The sequence below is a fragment of the Eumetopias jubatus genome, unplaced genomic scaffold (assembly GCF_037043125.1).
Source record: "Eumetopias jubatus isolate StellerSeaLion01/CBP00866 unplaced genomic scaffold, mEumJub1_p1.0 scaffold_11, whole genome shotgun sequence".
NCBI lineage: Eukaryota > Metazoa > Chordata > Mammalia > Carnivora > Otariidae > Eumetopias > Eumetopias jubatus.
Genome location: NW_028274817.1, coordinates 41,171,230 through 41,189,781, shown reverse-complemented (window position 1 = coordinate 41,189,781; position 18,552 = coordinate 41,171,230). Strand labels below are relative to the sequence as shown.

At 39.9% G+C, this 18,552-nt stretch overlaps 1 protein-coding gene across 1 annotated transcript in view; it reads left to right on the top strand.

The window, feature by feature from the left end:
* Positions 1 to 1,817: 1,817 nt before the first annotated feature.
* The window catches only part of IL1RAPL2 (interleukin 1 receptor accessory protein like 2), a 629,876-nt gene continuing 613,141 nt past the window's right edge, over positions 1,818 to 18,552 (top strand). Inside the window, 4 exon segments of the mRNA XM_088028544.1 lie at positions 1,818 to 1,954; positions 2,772 to 2,822; positions 8,602 to 8,621; positions 9,454 to 9,727. Coding sequence (XP_087884670.1) covers positions 1,818 to 1,954; positions 2,772 to 2,822; positions 8,602 to 8,621; positions 9,454 to 9,727 — 482 coding nt within the window.

Below are 18,552 nucleotides of genomic sequence, written 5' to 3'. Positions count from 1 at the left end.
CTGCCTTCGCATTGAGGTCTAGGGTGATAACCCTGAGGGCCTGACAAATCCTCAGTCAATCCAGAAAGATTTCAGTCTCATCATGGTTCTTTACTTACTAAAGTAGAAAAGTGGGTTTGGATGTTTTAGAAAAGATTTTCAACAATCCAGCTAATGTGAAAATTAATTAACCAAAGCAGCTCACTCCATTCACACTTAAATGTGCGAGGTCTCATGGAATGAGAATATATAAAACTACATTCAGTAAGACCTACTAAGTGTATGGTCCAGGAGGTGCTCGAGGAGTGATGAAATGAAAAAGGAAAAAGGAAAAAAAAAAACATGAGGACTCTCTGACCTTGACTAATGTGCCAGTCAATATGGCAGGAGACCCAGGATGCTACCCCACCTTGACGCTTAGGTAGGCTAAGCTCAGGGCATGACTAAAATTTGGTTGGGGAGGTGTGGAAGGTGGGAGAAATGGTATGAGTGTGCAGACAGGATAGAGCTGAGGGCTCAAAGCATAGCTGTTCCCTGACAAGGAGGGCTAGGGTAGGACTGGGAGGGAGGTCAGCCTGTCAAGAGCAAGGCATTTTGATAGGGTAGGGCCTAATTTGGAAGAGCTTGGGTGATTTTAGCTGACTTAACAGGGGATTATGAGTTCTGGAGCAGGGATGTGGCATAGAGTTTATTTTGTTATTCCTGTTTCTAGTGATGCTGGCTAAAGGAAAGGTAGCAGTCATTTATTCTTGTGAACACATTTTGTACTTTGGGGTCTATCTCCTGATATTCCTATCAGAGTTTGGATACAGCACTGCTTTCTGTGGTGGGTAGCAGCAGGAGGAATTTTTTTAAAATATTTTTATTTGAGAGAGAGACAGAGAGGAGAGGGGAGAGAGAGAGAGAGAGCACGCACAAGCTGGGGTGAGGGGCAGAAGGCGAGGGAGAAGCAGACTCTTCGCTGAGCAGGAAGCCTGGTGCAGGGCTCTATGCCAGGACCCTGGGATCATGACCTGAGCTGACGGCAGGTGCTTAACCAACTGAGCCACCCAGGTGCCCCCAGCAGGAGGAATCTTAAGGTCTTTGATAAATTCAAACAACTTTTGATTATTAGTAAATTTGGGGGGAAAACCCACATGATTTCATCCCACAAAGATTTAATGAATACTTACTATGTACAATGCATCGGACCTTGTCCTAGGAATACAAAGTAAATGAGACACCCATCTAACTGGGGAGATGTGTAGACACACGTGGTGAGAGCACCACAGGGGAAAGAATTCACATGGGGCAATGAAGTACAGTTTCATAGAAATGACGTTTGAAGCTGGATCTTGGAGGATTAGTAGGCTCTCAATAGATAGGCACAGAGGCAAAGGGTATTCTAGAGGAAGAAACCTGAAGAGCAAAGGCAGAGAAAAGTGAGTGGCATGTTCAGGGAAGGTGAGTATCGACTGCAGTGTAGGATGTGTGCAGAACTGTGGGGAGGGGCAGAAATGACAGGCAGTCTAGGGTGAGCCAACGGAACTAGGCTTAGGGATGGATGTGCATCCCGGGAGCCACTGCAGGTTTTGAGCAGTGGAAGGACATGGTCATGTACTTCAGAAAGATCACTTAGTAGCATTCTAAAGAACAGATTGGAATGGGAAAGTTGGAAAATCATTTAGAAGGGAATTGCAATAGTCCAAACAAGATACGAGAAGGATCTGAACTTTCACATCTGTGAGGATGGAGAGGCGAGGAAGAATTTAAGTCACTTTTCAGAAATGACAAGCTTTAATGTCTTTTTGGGAGGAGCAGGGGGGAGATCAGTGGGAAGGGAAAGGCAAGATTCAGGGATGATTTCCAAAGATTTTGATTTGGATGACTGCAGACATGGGAGGCGGAGCAGATGTAGCATGGAAGATAAATTCACTGCCAAGCATCCTGGATTTGAGGGGGCAGAAGAGAGCCTGCTCCCTGGGGTTGGCGGGCAGTGCTGATATCCTGTCTCCACAGGCTCATTTCCTGCCGCAGCCTTCAAATTAACATCAGTGCATCTGAGAAGGGCTCCTGGCTAGTGACTAATTCCCAAGGAAGCTCTCATCAGGCCTCAGGTAATCAGGAGTTGAGGAGTTGGTTGTAATGTTTCACGTGGCTTCACCTCCAGAACGTAATTGAGGCTCATTTCTTGGGTAAAGATCTAAGGAATGATCTTGACAAAGCGTAGCACAGATCCTGTAATGAAAGGGAAATGAAGATGGTTGCCAGCCCATTATTAAGCATAATAACTAGGTTGAAATGAGATGAAAGACTTCATTTAGGCAGAACTTTCCCATTGACGAATGGTAGGGGGTAAAAGTATGAAAAGAAAGCGTATAATCCAATTCATAAAAAACATAGAAATGCTTTTTAAAACCTGAAGCGATAATCGCTCATTGTATTTATAGAGCTGGGGTGGGGGATATTTTCTCTATTGATGGATACTGATGCTCAGATGAAATTTTTAAAATAAATTTTTTTTCTACTGACAACTTTATCTAAAAAATAACGAAACAGCTCTGTCCATATTTCTAGGCTGGGAGCAAGGAGGTCCAGCAGTAAGGGCACAGGCCATGTACTTCTTGGAGGGTTTGACCTCTTGTGCCTGGGGCTGCCCACTTGAGGCAGATAGTGTTCACCATGATGGGTATAAATGCAAAGAAACTTGGGCACCTGGGTGGCTCAGATGGTTAAGCATCTGCCTTCGGCTCAGGTCATGATCCCAGGGTCCTGGGATCAAGTCCTGCATTGGGCTCCCTGCTCCTTGGGAGCCTGCTTCTCCCTCTGCTTCTCTCTCTCTCTCTCTCCCCCTCTCTCCCTCTGTCTCTCATGAATAAATAAATAAAATCTTTAAAAAAAATGCAAAGAAACTTGTCCTTAGGTATGTGTTTGGGGGAGAGCTGAAAAAGAAATAGAAAGCATTTAACTCCCACATTAAAATATTAAGAATAAGGAGAATAACATTGTGTTCAATAATTATAATACATAAATACAAGAGTTAAGATAAACACACAACTCTATTCCTAGATTATGATTTTAGGAATTGGGTGATCATCCCTAGATATTTAATTTTAAATCAATATGGATCAGATAAAATTGATCCAAGTTTTAGATCTGATCTTCAGAGGTTAAATAAGTACACAGATTATTAAGAATTCATTAATCTGTAAATACAATGTGTAATTCATAGATAAATAATTGGCAAACATTATTTGATGACTATTATTCCCACAATGGTTATTATTTAGGGATAGGTTATCATTCAGCTGGAAAGGTCTACTGGACAGACCTGTGCTCTTTGGAATACATAGGACAATTTGGATGGCATCAAGCAAACCTTAATATTTTAATGGCTCATGAGCTGGGATGAGGAGTATAGGAGGCAATATATAGAACACACAGTGATTAAGAACTTAAGTTCTGGAGTCCAACTCACCTGTCTTGGGATCCACACTCTACCACCACCACTTGTGTGACCTTGAGCAAGTCATTTAACTCAGTTTTTTTCTTCTTCTCAGTAAAAGGGGAATGATAAGAGTCCCTACTTCCCAGAGTTAACAGGATAATGAAATGAGAAAAAATACATGCAAAGCACCTATCACAGCACCCAGCTATTCTGTACCAAGGGCTCAATGAATGCCAGTAGCTGCTGTTGCACCTTTCTGTCCTGGGTCATCCACCTGCTGTGTGTGTAACCTGATTACCCAGTTTGAGCAAGAACTCAGCTGCATGCTCAACTTTTGGCTCCCTGTGTTACCCACAGTGGTGCATCCCCAGTTGTGCTGTGATCCCTCCCCAGCAACCAGTGGTTGGCAGATAGCAATTTTTTAGTTTAGAGGTTAGGTGGGGAAAGGTGAGTGCTACACAAAAAACTTGGACAGCTCCCCCTCTAGTGGTGATTTGATGAATTGCCCCCAACAATTGCCCTGTTGATCACAAATAGGAGAGCTGGCTGTAAAAATAGTTAAAAGAAAATAGATGGTTTAACAAATGAATTTATGAATCACAAACACATAATAAACTAGTACCAGATGTACATCTGAGGCAGAGGACTTAAGTTGTAATGAATATCATCAAGATATCTGGAGCTTACATATTTTCTACTGTGCTAATTAGCCATTTTACCTAAACAGATTTCTAATTTGGGATAAAAATTCAGAATTGGCAATTCTAAACATAGCTATATATCCTACCCCCCAATAAAAATTGTAATGTCTATAGCCACTAGAGTCTATAATTTTACTGTACACAATATTTTTTTCTAAAGTAATATAATTATTGTTGATAAGAACATCTTATCCTCTTTTTTTAAGATTTTATTTATTTATTTGAGAGAGAGAGAATGAGAGATAGCACGAGAGGGAAGAGGGTCAGAGGGAGAAGCAGACTCCCTGCTGAGCAGGGAGCCCGATGCGCGGCTCGATCCCGGGACCCCAGGATCATGACCTGAACCGAAGGCAGTTGCTTAACCAACTGAGCCACCCAGGCGCCCACATCTTATCCTCTTTTAGGGATTTATAAACTTCTCAGAGCTTTGTTTTCACAGCAGGTAGGTGTAGCAGGTTCTCCTGTCCTGATTGAGGAGAAAGCCAAGGCTTATCTATAAAGAGGCTAAATGGTTTTCTTTTGTCACCCAGGGAACTTCCCATGTGATTGTATTAGAGTTTAGTCCTATGAGTCTCCTCTTGGCAAAATAAATTGCATGGATACTGGTATGTCCCTTTACGTGCTCATCCACTTTTTTTTTTTCCTATTTGCATCTTCATATCAGACTCCCTAAGAACACACTTGTTTGGCAGATCGGAATGAAAATGATTAAAATAGAGACCTGGGTTTTTAAAAAAAAAAAGTTTTTAAAGTTTTATTTTTATTTTTATTTTAGAGGAAGAGAGAGAGAGCATGCGCCTGGGGGAGGGACAGAGAGAGGTAGAGAAGCAGACTCCTCGCTGAGCTGGGAGGCAGACATGGGGTTCCATCCCAGGATCCTGAGATCATGACCTGAGCAGAAACCAAGAGTCAGAGGCTTAACCCACTGAACAACCCAGGTACCCAGAGACCTGGGTTTTAAAGAAGTGACTTTTTTGCTCCATTATAATTGCTTTGGATAGTTCAGATATTAAAGCACTTCTGCCAACAAGACTAAACCTAGAGTAATAACTTTGTGAGCCTTACATAAATGTAAATCCAGAGAGTAGAGATGAAAATCTAAAGAAATGCAGTTTTTTTTTTTTTAATACTTGAATAGCTATTCATAAGACTTAGGAGTGAACAGGGAATGGATAATTAAAAATAGAAGGTGTTTTCTAATGGAATGACAAGAATATTTATAACCATATTGAGTTATTGTGAAGCAGAGAACAGGCAGCATTCACTTACACTTTTAATGAGCTTATGCTGTAGCAAACTTCACTTCAGCTGTAGAATTTCACTCTTTTGGGGTGGGAAAGTGTTTTCCTTCCTGTAGTGTCTATTTACACTTGTGGCTGGTCAGTGAAACCCAGTTCTCAAATCACATGTGGGAGGAGCTGGACTGTCCAGAAACCTCTTTTCTCAGGAGCTCTTTGGGCTCTGGAGTTGTAAACAGAATGGGGCTGGATCACTCTGGATTATAGGCCTGTGCTGATGAGATCAAGCTTGCAGGTTGGCTTCCTCTGTGGGCTACTCAATTCCACTATGTCCCCAACCTGGCCATAGTCTGCACCTTTGTCAGCTGCATCACAGATCCCTATTTGTCAAATATGTATAGTGTCAACATGTGAGGGGCCCTGAAAGTGAGGCATATTATTGCCAACTCCTTCTCATGAGAGAAATGTGACTTGCATTGGTGACTTCTGGTGGCACCATCTTGAATTCCTGCAATGACCTTGGCTAATTGAATTGTATGTGACCTTTCTCCTCTTCCTGCCTTTTTGTGACCCTCTCACACCTTTCAGTGCTTCTCTCTTAACCTCACCTTTTCAGTCCCTTCCTGCTGCCTAGCCACCTGATTTTCCAGGTCCCTTATGGCAGTACATCCTTCTTAGTTGCTTCACTACTCCCAAATTTAAAAAATGAATGTACTATATCATATTCTTTTTTTTCTTATATTTTTATTATGTTATGTTAATCACCATATACTACATCATTAGTTTTTGATGTAGGGTTCCATGATTCATTGTTTGCGCATAACACCCAGTGCTCCATGCAGAACGTGCCCTCCTTAATACCCATCACCAGGCTAACCCATCCCCCTCCGCCCCTCCCCTCTAGCCCTCAGTTTGTTTTTCAGAGTCCATCATCTCTCATGGTTTGTACTATATCATATTCTATCCCCTCTTGCTCCACTACTCTTTGTTTGTTTACCTAGGAATAGAAATCCAAGAGAAACAAGTCATACCATCATGTTGGAATCTAGTAGTGGTCCAATACTCTCTAGTTATAAGACTACAATGCCTCAACTAATGGGAATGGATTTCTACTGATGAAAGTTCGGTGTGGGAAAATATTTGGTGGCAGATGGGCCTTCACGGATCCCTGGTATCATACCCTTTGTCTACTTTTGGGGAAGATTCCCTCAGGTTTCTTGAAATACCTTATATTGTAAACTTGTGAATACTAAAGGAAAAGAATAAAGGGGATAGCATTTGGAAATTGTTTTCCCCATTACTGCAGATCTGTTTTCTGCCTATTGACTACCTTATAACTAAATAATTCCTCTCTGCTAGCTAAACAAGAGAACAGAGGAAAAGGAAATATGACTCTATTAAATCAAATACATATTGCTCAAATAGTACTTAAAAGGAAATGAATTCTCAGTATACTCTCAAGGTCTGTATGATAAAGCTAATTGTAAAGGCAATTAAATGTCTTCAACTGCCTTTGAGCATGATCGGTGTGTCTCAGGAGCAGATATTTTGATTATCTTCAGTAACAACCATGTCCTGTCACTAATAGGCCAAACCAGCCTGTTAACATTGTAAAAGGGAGATTATACAACAGATCATTTGAAGGAGGCAACTAAAGGGATTTAGGGAAAAAATGGAAAAAATATTCCAAAAGCTTTTTTTTTCTATTAAGTAGGTAATTATAGAGGTTGAAGTTACTTCGCTAAGCCAAATTTGTTAATTCAAAAACACTTGCTGTGCATCTTAGGGTTAGGGGAAAAAACTGGACGATTAAAGAGTCTTTTTAGATTATCCCCAGGTTTTTGTTGTTGATGCATGGGGACAGTGTCACAGACAATCCATAAAGAGGAATAATATAAAATTCATTTAAAGATGATAAAACAATAAATACTAAAATTAATCCAGAAATGGATTGCCATAATTTACTATGACCTAGAAGGTTTAACTAATGCAGATCTCCCCTCTCTATTATTGACAGTTATGAGAGTGACACATGACAGGTAAACGACCGATACCAGGGAGTGAATAAAAAAGCCCCCAAGAGATAGCTAGTCATAAGTACGTACTTAGTCTAATCCCATTGTACCTTCTTGGCTTCAACAGTGAATAATGGTCATCAAAATCCATAGTGGTGAATCTGGTGCCTTCTGAATCCTCAAAGAAAGTTCAAATGCCCTTCACTATAAATTTAGAATGAGTTATTTATTTGGTTATTAATTTATTTCCAATGAATATTTCACATACATAAGAGGATTTGAGGCAGCTTATAATAAAAGTCCATATGTAGCAGGGCAGTAAAAAATGAAGTCAGAAAGAGAGATCAGAAACCACAGAGTTCAAAAACTTTCTTGGGCTGTAGGCCCCTTTGAAGATCTATTAAAGAGCTGTGGAATATCTCCCCAGAAAAGTATAACTATGCAAATAGGCACAACAACCTTGAAGTCTATCCTGGGTGTCCTTGAATCCCAGGTCAAGAACCCTTGTATAGAGAAAGCAAAATCTTGAGGTAAGGTAGTTATTGCATTTGGGGTTGCCTGGGTGGTACGGTCAGTTAAGTGTCCCACTCTTGGTTCTGACTCAGGTCCTGATCTCAGGGTTATGAGATCAGCCTGGAGTTGCTCCACACTCAGCATGGAGTCTGCTTAAGAGTCTCTTCCTCTCACTTCCTCTCTCTGCCCCTCCCTCCACCTGCACTCTCTCTGTCTCTCTTCTTCTCTCTCTCTCTCCAAAATAGATAATTATTTTTTTAAAAAAAGATAGTTATTGCATTTGAGTATTGCATTTAGCCCTGAGCTTCTAGTCTACTGAGGTTAAAAGATAAACACACGGCTACAGAGTTCTCAACATCTAAAAAAGGAAGCAGATCAGTTTACAAAATTATAAGTGAAACATACAATTTTAAAATGGCAGTGTTTATACAGTTTATGAAAGGGTTATTTTATAAAGGGTAATCAAGTAATATAAAGGGATGTAGCACAATTTGATGAAATTCTTTGAAATTAAGTAATTGGAGGTAGAATATCTTTGCTAATTGTGTTGATTAGCATATTAAATTAGCCAGTATCTCATTTCCAACCATTCTGGAAAAGAGGGAATTTACTGCATATGTTTTTCTTTAATGGTACACTTACCCACCTAATAGTATTTGATTAAAGCTGACATTAATATAATGTATTCCCATGAGCTAACACCAGCTGAACAGCAAGGGAGGCCTTAGGGTATAAAAAAAATCAAACTGTGATTAAATATCTGCTATTAATAGGTCATACCATGGAAAACTGCCATGTAGAGAATGGCAAATAATCACTTTAGGTGCCTACTGCTTCCAACTTTTCTCAAAGGCAAATAAATAACACAGTCGTTCCTGTCACAATTACAGGCAGTGGCAGTATAGGGTAGGGGCTAAGGACACAGTCTGTAGAGTCAGAGACTGGTTTTCTACCACTTATTAGCTGTGTGACCTTGGGCAAAGTCACTGAACTTCTCAGTCTCCGTTTTCTTGTCTGTTGACTAAGGCTCATAAGTGAATCTCAGGGCTTCTCCTAGGTTGTACAAGGGTCCCCTGGAAGTATTTCCTTTGTGGGGCTCCTGTCCAAACAATTGGAGTCACCTAAAATCTACATGTCAGTGTCATCCTAGCAGTCCAATCTCACACAACCCTGTGAGGCCAATACCATATGACTGTCAGGAATAATCCATTTGCCAGGCTACTCTGCTGGAATTGGGACCTAGTGGTGGGGCCCCAGGACAAGCACATAAGCACTAGGGCTGGAGCTCCTTGGAGGATCCAGTCAACTCCACGCAGAAGGTTACTGTAGGGAACTGGAAATTCCCCGGAGGCACAGAGCTAGACTAGGGATTCTGACTGGCAGGCCCAAGGAGGATGCTGATCTATCTCAAAGGATCACTAGGAAGATTAAATGAGGTAATCTATGTAAAGCACTTGGCATGCAAATTCTGTGAAGCCTGGCTCACAGTAAGTCCTCAGTACATGTTGGCAATGATGGTTGCTCTTCATTAGTATTAGCAATGCTCACTGGTTTTCATGCCCAATCTGGTTTTCTTTCAGTGGATGGCTGCATTGACTGGTCAGTGGATCTCAAGACATACATGGCTTTGGCAGGTGAACCAGTACGAGTGAAATGTGCCCTTTTCTACAGTTATATTCGCACCAACTATAGCATGGCCCAGAGCACTGGGCTCAGGCTTATGTGGTACAAAAACAAAGGTGATTTGGAAGAGCCCATCATCTTTTCAGAGGTCAGGATGAGCAAAGAAGAAGATTCAATATGGTTTCACTCAGCTGAGGCGCAAGACAGTGGATTCTACACTTGTGTTTTGAGGTGAGTGCTGCATGAACGTGTTGCTCAGTACCATAGCTGGTAGTCTTTTGATTGGACCTGGAGTGTGTGGAGGTGTATAACACTCGTGTTATACAGTGGATATATTCTTGAAAGGTTGCAGTGCATGTAGAGCTTCAGTAAATTGAATTCTGATTATTTATTGGAACTAGACAGCAAATTCTTAATCAAATTTCAGAAAATGGGACTTTCTTTTTTTTTTAAAGATTTTATTTATTTATTTCACAGAGAGACACAGTGAGAGCAGGAACACAAGCAGGGGGAGTGGGAGAGGGAGAAGCAGGCCTCCTGCGGAGCAGGGAGCCCGAGGCAGGGCTCGATCCCAGGACCCTGGGACCATGACCTGAGCCGAAGGCAGACGCTTAACGACTGAGCCACCCAGCATCCCCAGAAAATGGGACTTTCATTTACTGTGTATGCTCATATAATTTAGAAAAGTTTGTGATTCATTTCTTCCTCAACTCACCCCTACCTTAGGGTCTTATATTAATTGTATTTTCATAGAGCCAGTTGGCTCAAAGATCTTAATATCTAACCATGAAAATGGCCTAACATATCATTTAGGCCAAGGTCTCTCTTTTTTTGTTGATGGAAAATAGCTTCAGATGCTACTGGGAGATGTCTTAGCAAATGAGCTACGGTTGAAAGTTTTCACGTAATTTGCAATATGAGCTTGAGTCCACCTTATCTAAATATTCAACATGGAGCCCTGTAAACACATGGTCATCCTGAGTTCCTAGGCGCTTTATAGGGAACATATCACAGATACAGTTCGTTCTTGTAAGAAGTTTACTGTGAAAAGCAATCTGTTTTATACTTTGGGATTCCACAATATGTCCTTCCTTCCCCTTCTGCACTGGTGCTAGGATCTAGGATCTATAATCTCAGATAGAGACTGCATTAGGTATTGAACCACTTTTCATTTCTGCCATTTTGGGAGTCTCTGATCTTGCTCACCAGGGACTTACACTCTATTATTTGATTTTAACTTCTTGGAAATGCAGACCCTTCCTATTTTTGTCTCCTGTGGACTTTGATGCCAAAGCTATGTGTCACCTCTTCATCAAAAGCACTTCGAAACCTCTGGTGGGGCCTCATTGTTCAAAAGGCCAGGAGAACAAGGTGGTGTATAAATAATCTTGATGCTAGGCATCACTTTTGTACTTATGTGTTCTGAGGGGGGAGTGTTGGGGAAGCAAGTGGTGAGTTTAGTTTCTGTTTGTGGTGGGCAAAAACTCCAGGATATTGGCAGAAATTCTCATCACATCCTTAGTGATAATCAATATTTTCATCTACTTGGGTATCTCTTGGCAAAATTGAGAAAAGGATGGTAATTCAGGTTCAGTGACTGACACTATATTCTTTAGGGTGCTGCTACTCTTTTCCTGCGTACCTCCTCTTTGCCCCCTCACCCTCATTAATTCCTGTTAATCTAAAATAGATCCCTTTTCCTCCTTCTGATTCATTTGCTTTTTTGTTTTTTTGTTTTGTTTTCATAGATTTAAAATTTTATTTGCAAAGCACCAGTTCACTATATAGATGTTCTATACTGATAATGAATTATCAAATTAATTATTGCTTATTTTCCTTGCCCTGCTTATATCCCCACACTTGCTACCCCTCTCCTCTTTTCTCTCCTCTAACCCCATTCTCCTACTCTGAGCAATGTTAATAATCTAGTGTGTATCCTTTCATACCTTCTCCCTATTCTTTGAAATATATATATACATGGGGATTTTCTCCTCATTGTTTTACAAAATAAAAGAAGAGTTACATATTTCTCTGCATTTTCTTTTCTTAGAAAAATACATAGTGGGAATCTTTCCGAGCCAACTGATAGAGAGTTCACTCATCCTTTTAAGTATATAATATTCTGTGTTGCTTAGTAGTGTATGATACCACAATTTGGTCAATTATTTTCCTATTTATTTGCATGTATTTTGTTTCCAGTTTTTTGTCCCTATAAAATGTGCTGTAATAAAAGACCCCTCCACTTGCTTTTAAATAAACATAAATTTTAGAACAGTTTTAGATTTACAGAATTATTGCAAAGAGAGTACAGTAAGTTCCTGTATGTCCTATACCCATTTCCTCTATTATCAACATCTTACATGATTATGGAACATTTGGTACAATTAATGAACCAGTAGTGGTACATTATTATTAACTAAAGTCTATACTTATTCAGAGTTCCTCACATTTTCCTTAATGTCTTTTTGCTGTTCTAGGATCCCATTTGGGATAACACATTACATTTAGTTGTTAGGTTTCCTTAAGTTCCTTTTGGCTGTGGGAGTTTTTCAGACTTTCCTTATTTCTTAAGACCTTGACAGCTTGAATAGTACTGTTCAGATATTTTGTAGAATATCCCTCAGTTCTGATTCACCTGATATTTATTTCATGGTTAGATGGGGGTAATATGTTTTTTGGGGGAAGACCACAGATGTAAAATATTCTCCTTATATCATATCAAGGATACAGAGTTTCAGTATGTCTTATCACTTTTGATATTGAACTTGATCACCTGGCTTGAAGTAATATTTTTCTTTCTCAATAGTAAAGTTACTTTTTTTGCCTCTTTTTTTTGTACTCTTCTCTTTGGAAGAAACTAGTTATTCACAGCCCATAATTAAGGAGTGGGGAGTTATGCCCTACCTCATCAAGGGCAGAGTAGCTACATAAAATTGCTTATAATTCTTCTGCATAGAATATTTGTCTCTTTACTCCTATTTATTTAATCAGTATGGACTCACGGATATTTATATTATACGTTAGGTAATAATCCAATGCTACTTTATTTTCTAGCTCAAATTCTTCTACCTCTGTCCATTGGGAGTTATTTCAGTTGGCATATCTGTCCCTTTGACATAACCTCATTGTGTGTGTGTGTGTGTCTGTATGTGTGTATGTGTGTATTTTGAGCATTTCTTTATATTTCAGCACTATAAGATGTTCCAGGCTTATCTTATATATTTCCTGCCCCAGTTCTAGTCCTGCCCCAGCCATTTTTCCAAGGAGCCCTCATTTCTTTTAATGGAGAATGGCATTAGAAACCAAGATTTCCATGCTAAGTATGCTCATTGCTACTGGGGTATGATTGCTTCTAGGCCTTCTCAGTTGACAGCCTATTTGCTTTTATTTTTTTATTTTTTTTAAAGATTTTATTTATTTATTTGACATAGAGACACACAGTGAGATAGGGAACACAAGCAGGGGGAGTGGGAGAAGGAGAAGCAGGCTTCCCACAGAGCAGGGAGCCCGATATGGGGCTCGATTCCAGGACCCTGGGATCATGACCTGACCCGAAGGCAGACGCTTAACGACTGAGCCACCCAGGTGTCCCGCCTATTTGCTTTTAAACAAAGCCTTGCAGTATTTCATGCACAAGTGGGATTTCCCACTGCCCCTGAGATCCTTTCCTGCAGGTGGCCCTCTCTTTCAAGTACACATCAGATTAAATTTGTATCTATTGTAGATATCATCTAAGTCAGCGGTTCTTAACTCACATGTAGATCAGTAGAAGAGAAAAGGATGATATCACACTGAGCGGAGGCTTAGATTCATGCAGTAGATCTTTTATTCATGCAGTAGATCTTAGGGAGTGACTGGGACTGACGGGGTGGGTGAAACTTGAATATCATACCTCATGTGTGCCTTGGTAAGAAAAAAAAAAGTTTGGGAACCACTGTTCTAAAGGAAGCAACAGTTTTTTTGTCAACTCAGAGATAATGTCTTTCAGAATGATACAAGTCATGTAGCTGGCATTTGGCTGTGTATGTTTTTCAGATATAGTACTAGCCACTGACTCCAAATATGTGCCAAGTAGGATAAAAATGACGAGACTAATCTTATTTGACAAAATCCCACATATCATTTTGCCAACAACTTGGAACAAGGGATGATTTAAGCTGTGGATGAAGGCAGTTATATTTATATAATCCTGGATTTAATTCATAGGTAATGAAAAGAATAATTAAGTATTATCAAACATCTGTAGAAACCTGAGCGTTTGGGTATCACAATGGCCAAGTGAAGTGAACAAGTTAATAGCTTCAAAAACCATTATGACCATTTATCTCTCCAACAAAGTAAGCAGAACAAGGAGCCCCCTTCTTAAATGGGAACATAGTCCAACTATTTTTGGTCTTTAGTAATCATTGAAATAAATGAGGTTCTCAAAATCCGAATGTCCAATAAACTCTTTCTAAAGCATTCCTTAGTACATTTATCCATCCCTGAGGCATGGCACTTGCCTTGTTATTCATCACATTTTAGTGATTAGTACTCCAACAAAACAACATCATCAGAAAATTTGAGGCAGTAGAGGTATTTGAGACAAGAAAAGTAGCATGCTGCTAATTATTGAATCTGTACAATTGGTATGTGAGGGTTCAATATATTGCTATTTTTATTTTTGAGTATGTTTGAAATGTTCCACAGTGAAAAAGGAAATAAATAAATATAAGTGCACAGTAACTTTGCCTGATTTTAGTGGCCCAGTTGGTTAAGCATCTCGTCTACCTTGGGCTCAGGTCATGATCCCAGGGTCCTGGGATCCAGCCCCACATCAGGCTCTCTGCTCAGTGGGGAGTCTGCTTCTCCCTCTCCCTCTGTGCTCTCTCCTTCTGTGTTCTCTCTCTAGCTTTCTCTCAAATAAATAAAATCTTTAAGAAAAAAAAGTCTACTCAACTCCACTTCCCCTGCCAGCCACTGCCCATTTCCTTGCTTCCATTTGCAGCAAAACTATTTAAAAACAAAACAAAAACAAAACTGCTCTCTTTAGAGTATTGATTCTCTATTAAACCCATCCCAATTAGAATTTTACTTTCACTACTGCACCAAAATTGCTCATATCAAATTCTCCAATGCCTCAACGATGCTAAATCCAATGATCAGGTCAATTGTCACTCTTTCTTTTACTTAATCAGTGCACTTGGTACAGTTGATCAACCCCTTCTTTTTGATATATGTTCTTTACCTGACTTGCAGAGAATTACACTACCTTAGTTTTCCTTCTATGCTATCAGTTACCCTTTCTTAAGTTCCTTAGCTGGTTCCTCATAGTCCCCCTTAATGTTAGGGGGGCCTGGGGCTTGGTCCTTAGGTTTTTTTCATCTCTGTCCATACCTACTCCCTCCATGATTTGTTTATACAATCTTACAGTTTTCTATACTATCTGTACACTGATAACTCCAACACGTATACCTTCCAGCCCAGATCTCTCTCCTAAAATACAGACTCTTTTATCCAATAGACTTTTCAGGATCTCTGCTTGGTGTCAAAAGGAATATATCCCAAACTGAACTTCTGATCTTCCTCCTGTCTTTTCACAGGTTCCTAGAAAACAAAACATGAGGCAAAATCTAATGTGTATTAGGGAGTATAATCCCAAGGACACAATATATTTATGTATTTCCCTTTTATATATAATATATTTATAATCCCAAGGACTCTCTCTCTCTCTCTCTATATATATATATATATATGTATATATATATACATATATATATATATATATATGTATGTATATATATATATTTCCCTTTCCCTATAGGAAAAGGGAAGTGAGGCAGGGGAAGAGGGAGGTTATTTCAAGATAGTTGACATAGGAGGAGAAATAGAGAATTTATCTCTCAGCTCCCATGTCCCATTGGTCAAGAGGTTATCCCACAGCATCTTTTTTTTTTTTTAGATTTTATTTATTTATTTGAGAGAGAGAGAGAACACAAGCAGGAGGAGGAGCAGAGACAGAAGGAGAAGTAGACTCCCCGCTGAGCAGGGAGCCTGATATGGGACTCAATCCTAGGACCCTGGGATCGTGACCTGAGCCAAAGGCAGATGTTTAACCGACTGAGCCACCCAGGTGCCCCAGTATCCCACAGGGTCTTAACTCCCTCAAACTTTGGGGATTGCGCAGACTGTGCCTTCCATGTCACTGCTATCACTCTGGTCCAAGCCACCATCTCTTACCTCTGTTTTTGCAATGACTTCTAATTGGTTTCTCTGCTTTTCTACATGTCTCCCTTCAATCTGTTCTTAATACCCGTAGTCATATAATGTTTCTGTTGTACTCAGGACCTTCTGATGGCATCCCATTTCATTTGGAATTAAAGCCAAGACCTTACTAGGGCTTACAAGACCCTCTGACCTTGCTGTTTCTCAAACAGGTATACTTTCAGACAGGTATACTCCAGCTTTAGGGTTTTTGCACCAACTGTTACCTCTGTCTAGAATGCTTTATTCTCCTATAGCTACATGATTAACTCCCTCATTTCCTTCAATTACACAGTTTCCTCTATTTTAAACTTATCGATGCATCTTCCTTGACTATTTTATTTATATATAATCTTAAGATTCTCTTCCACTCAGTCCCCATCGCCTGTACTCCTGATACTTCTTACCTCGCTTTTTTCCCTAGCAATTATAAACTTTTATGATATATATAATTTACCTATCATATTTATTGTTTATTTTCTATCTCCTTATGCTAGGATTTAAGCTCCTTAAGGACAGAGATCTTTGTCTATTCTGCTCACTAATAAAGCTCAAGGGCCTAGAAAGTATATGGCACATAGTAAATGCTCTGCAAGTGATTATTGAATGAGTGAATGAGCTATGTCTCAGTTAAAGTTGGGCAGCCACCTGACATTCAAATTATTGTTACCATATAGGAATATAGGCCAAATGTTGCCAGATCTTCTGATTTTAAGAAAAACCTGAAATCTGAATATTTATATGAAATTTCCCCAATTTTTTAATTTTCTGGGCTCCTCTTCCAAGAGTCCCTACTCAGATTCAACCAGTAGATTCACAGTTTACAAACTCTGTACTACTAGGTTTTGACTCCAATATTAACCAAGGGAGTAATGCTGTATTTTAGTTGTGTGACCTGTGCCTTGATTTCCTCACCTGGAAAATGAAAATTTGTTTATTCAACTCAAGATATTTTGAACACTTGCCGGAGATGTTTGGCATATAGCATTGAACAAGACAGATTAAAGTTCCTACTCTCCTGGAACTTACCTTCTAGAGTGGGGGAAACATATATTCACAAGACTATGTTGGGTAGTACTGATGGTGAGAATAAAAAAAGGTCATGTTACAAGAGTGACTGGAAGGTTGTTTTTGGTTGAGTGGTCAAGAAGGGCCTCCCAAAGAAAGGGACTTATAAACTGAGACCTGCCTTGTGAAGATCTATGGGAACAGTGTGCCAGTCAGAGTGAACAGCAAGTACAAAGGTCATAAAACAGGAACAGGCTTCTTATATTCAAGGAAACTAAAAAAGGCCAGTCTGGGTGGAGTACAGTGAATTGAGGGAAAATAGTATTGGATAAGGCTGGAGAGGCAGGCATAGGTCAGATCCTGCTGCATATTATGGGCCAGAATAAGAAGTTGATTTTTATTTAATCAGAGGCAAAAGGAGAGTGTTATAGTTTGTCCGTTTATTTTAAACTGGGGAATAACACGATCAGATTTCCATTTTTAAAAGATCACTCTGGCTGCCCCAGTGAGAATGGATTGTAGGAAGATAAGCAAAGAGACCAAGTTGGGAAGCAATACTTTTTTTTAAATTTTTTATTGTTATGTTAATCACCATACATTACATCATTAGTTTTTGATGTAGTGTTCCATGATTCATTGTTTGTGCATAACACCCAGTGCTCCACACAGAACGTGTCCTCTTTAATACCCATCACCAGGCTAACCCATCCCCCCATGCCCCTCCCTTCTAGAAACCTCAGTTTGTTTTTCAGAGTCCATCTCTCATGGTTCGTCTCCCCCTCCGACTTACTCCCCTTCATTCTTCCCCTCCTGCTATCTTCTTTTTTTTTTTAACATATATTGCATTATTTGTTTCAGAAGTACAGATTTGTGATTCAACAGTCTTGCACAATTCATAGCGCTCACCATAGCACATACCCTCCCCAATGTCTATCACCCAGCCACCCCATCCCTCCCACCCCCCACCACTCCAGCAACCCTCAGTTTGTTTCCTGAGGTTAAAAATTCCTCATATCAGTGAGGTCATATGATACAAAGTCTTTCTCTAATTGACTTATTTCACTCAGCATAACATCCTCCAGTTCCATCCATGTCGTTGCAAATGGCAAGATCTCATTCCTTTTTATGGCTGCATAATATTCCATTGTGTATATATACCACATCTTCTTTATCCATTCATCTGTCGATGGACATCTTGGCTCTTTCCACAGTTTGGCTATTGTGGACATTGCTGCTATAAACATCGGGCTGCACATACCCCTTCGGATCCCTACATTTGTATCTTTGGGGTAAATACCCAGTAGTGCAATTGCTGGATCGTATGGTAGCTCTATTTTCAACTGTTTGAGGAATCTCCATACTGTTTTCCAGAGTGGTTGCACCAGCTTGCATAGTTGGAAAGCAATTCTATCAGTTGAGGGGAGATATATGATGCTAAGCTTGGATTGGGGTGGTAGCTAAGGAGATGGGGGAAGTGAATGGAGCCAAGATATGTATTGAAGGATGACCTGACAGGACATACTGATGCATTGGTTGTGAAAATGAAATAGTTGAATAAAGGATGACTTCTATGTTTTTGACTTAAGCAACTGAGTAAATCATGGTGCTCTTAACTGAGAGAGAGAACACTTAAAGAGGAACAAGGGTAATAGTGTCTACCTCAGGAAATGCCGATGAGCACTTAGCACCAAAGCTGACATAAAGTAAGTGCTCAACACATTATCTCTTATTTCTATTTTTACTACCAATACAACTATTACTACTAGCTCTGATTTTTAGCCCTTATTATGTGGCAAATACTGTGA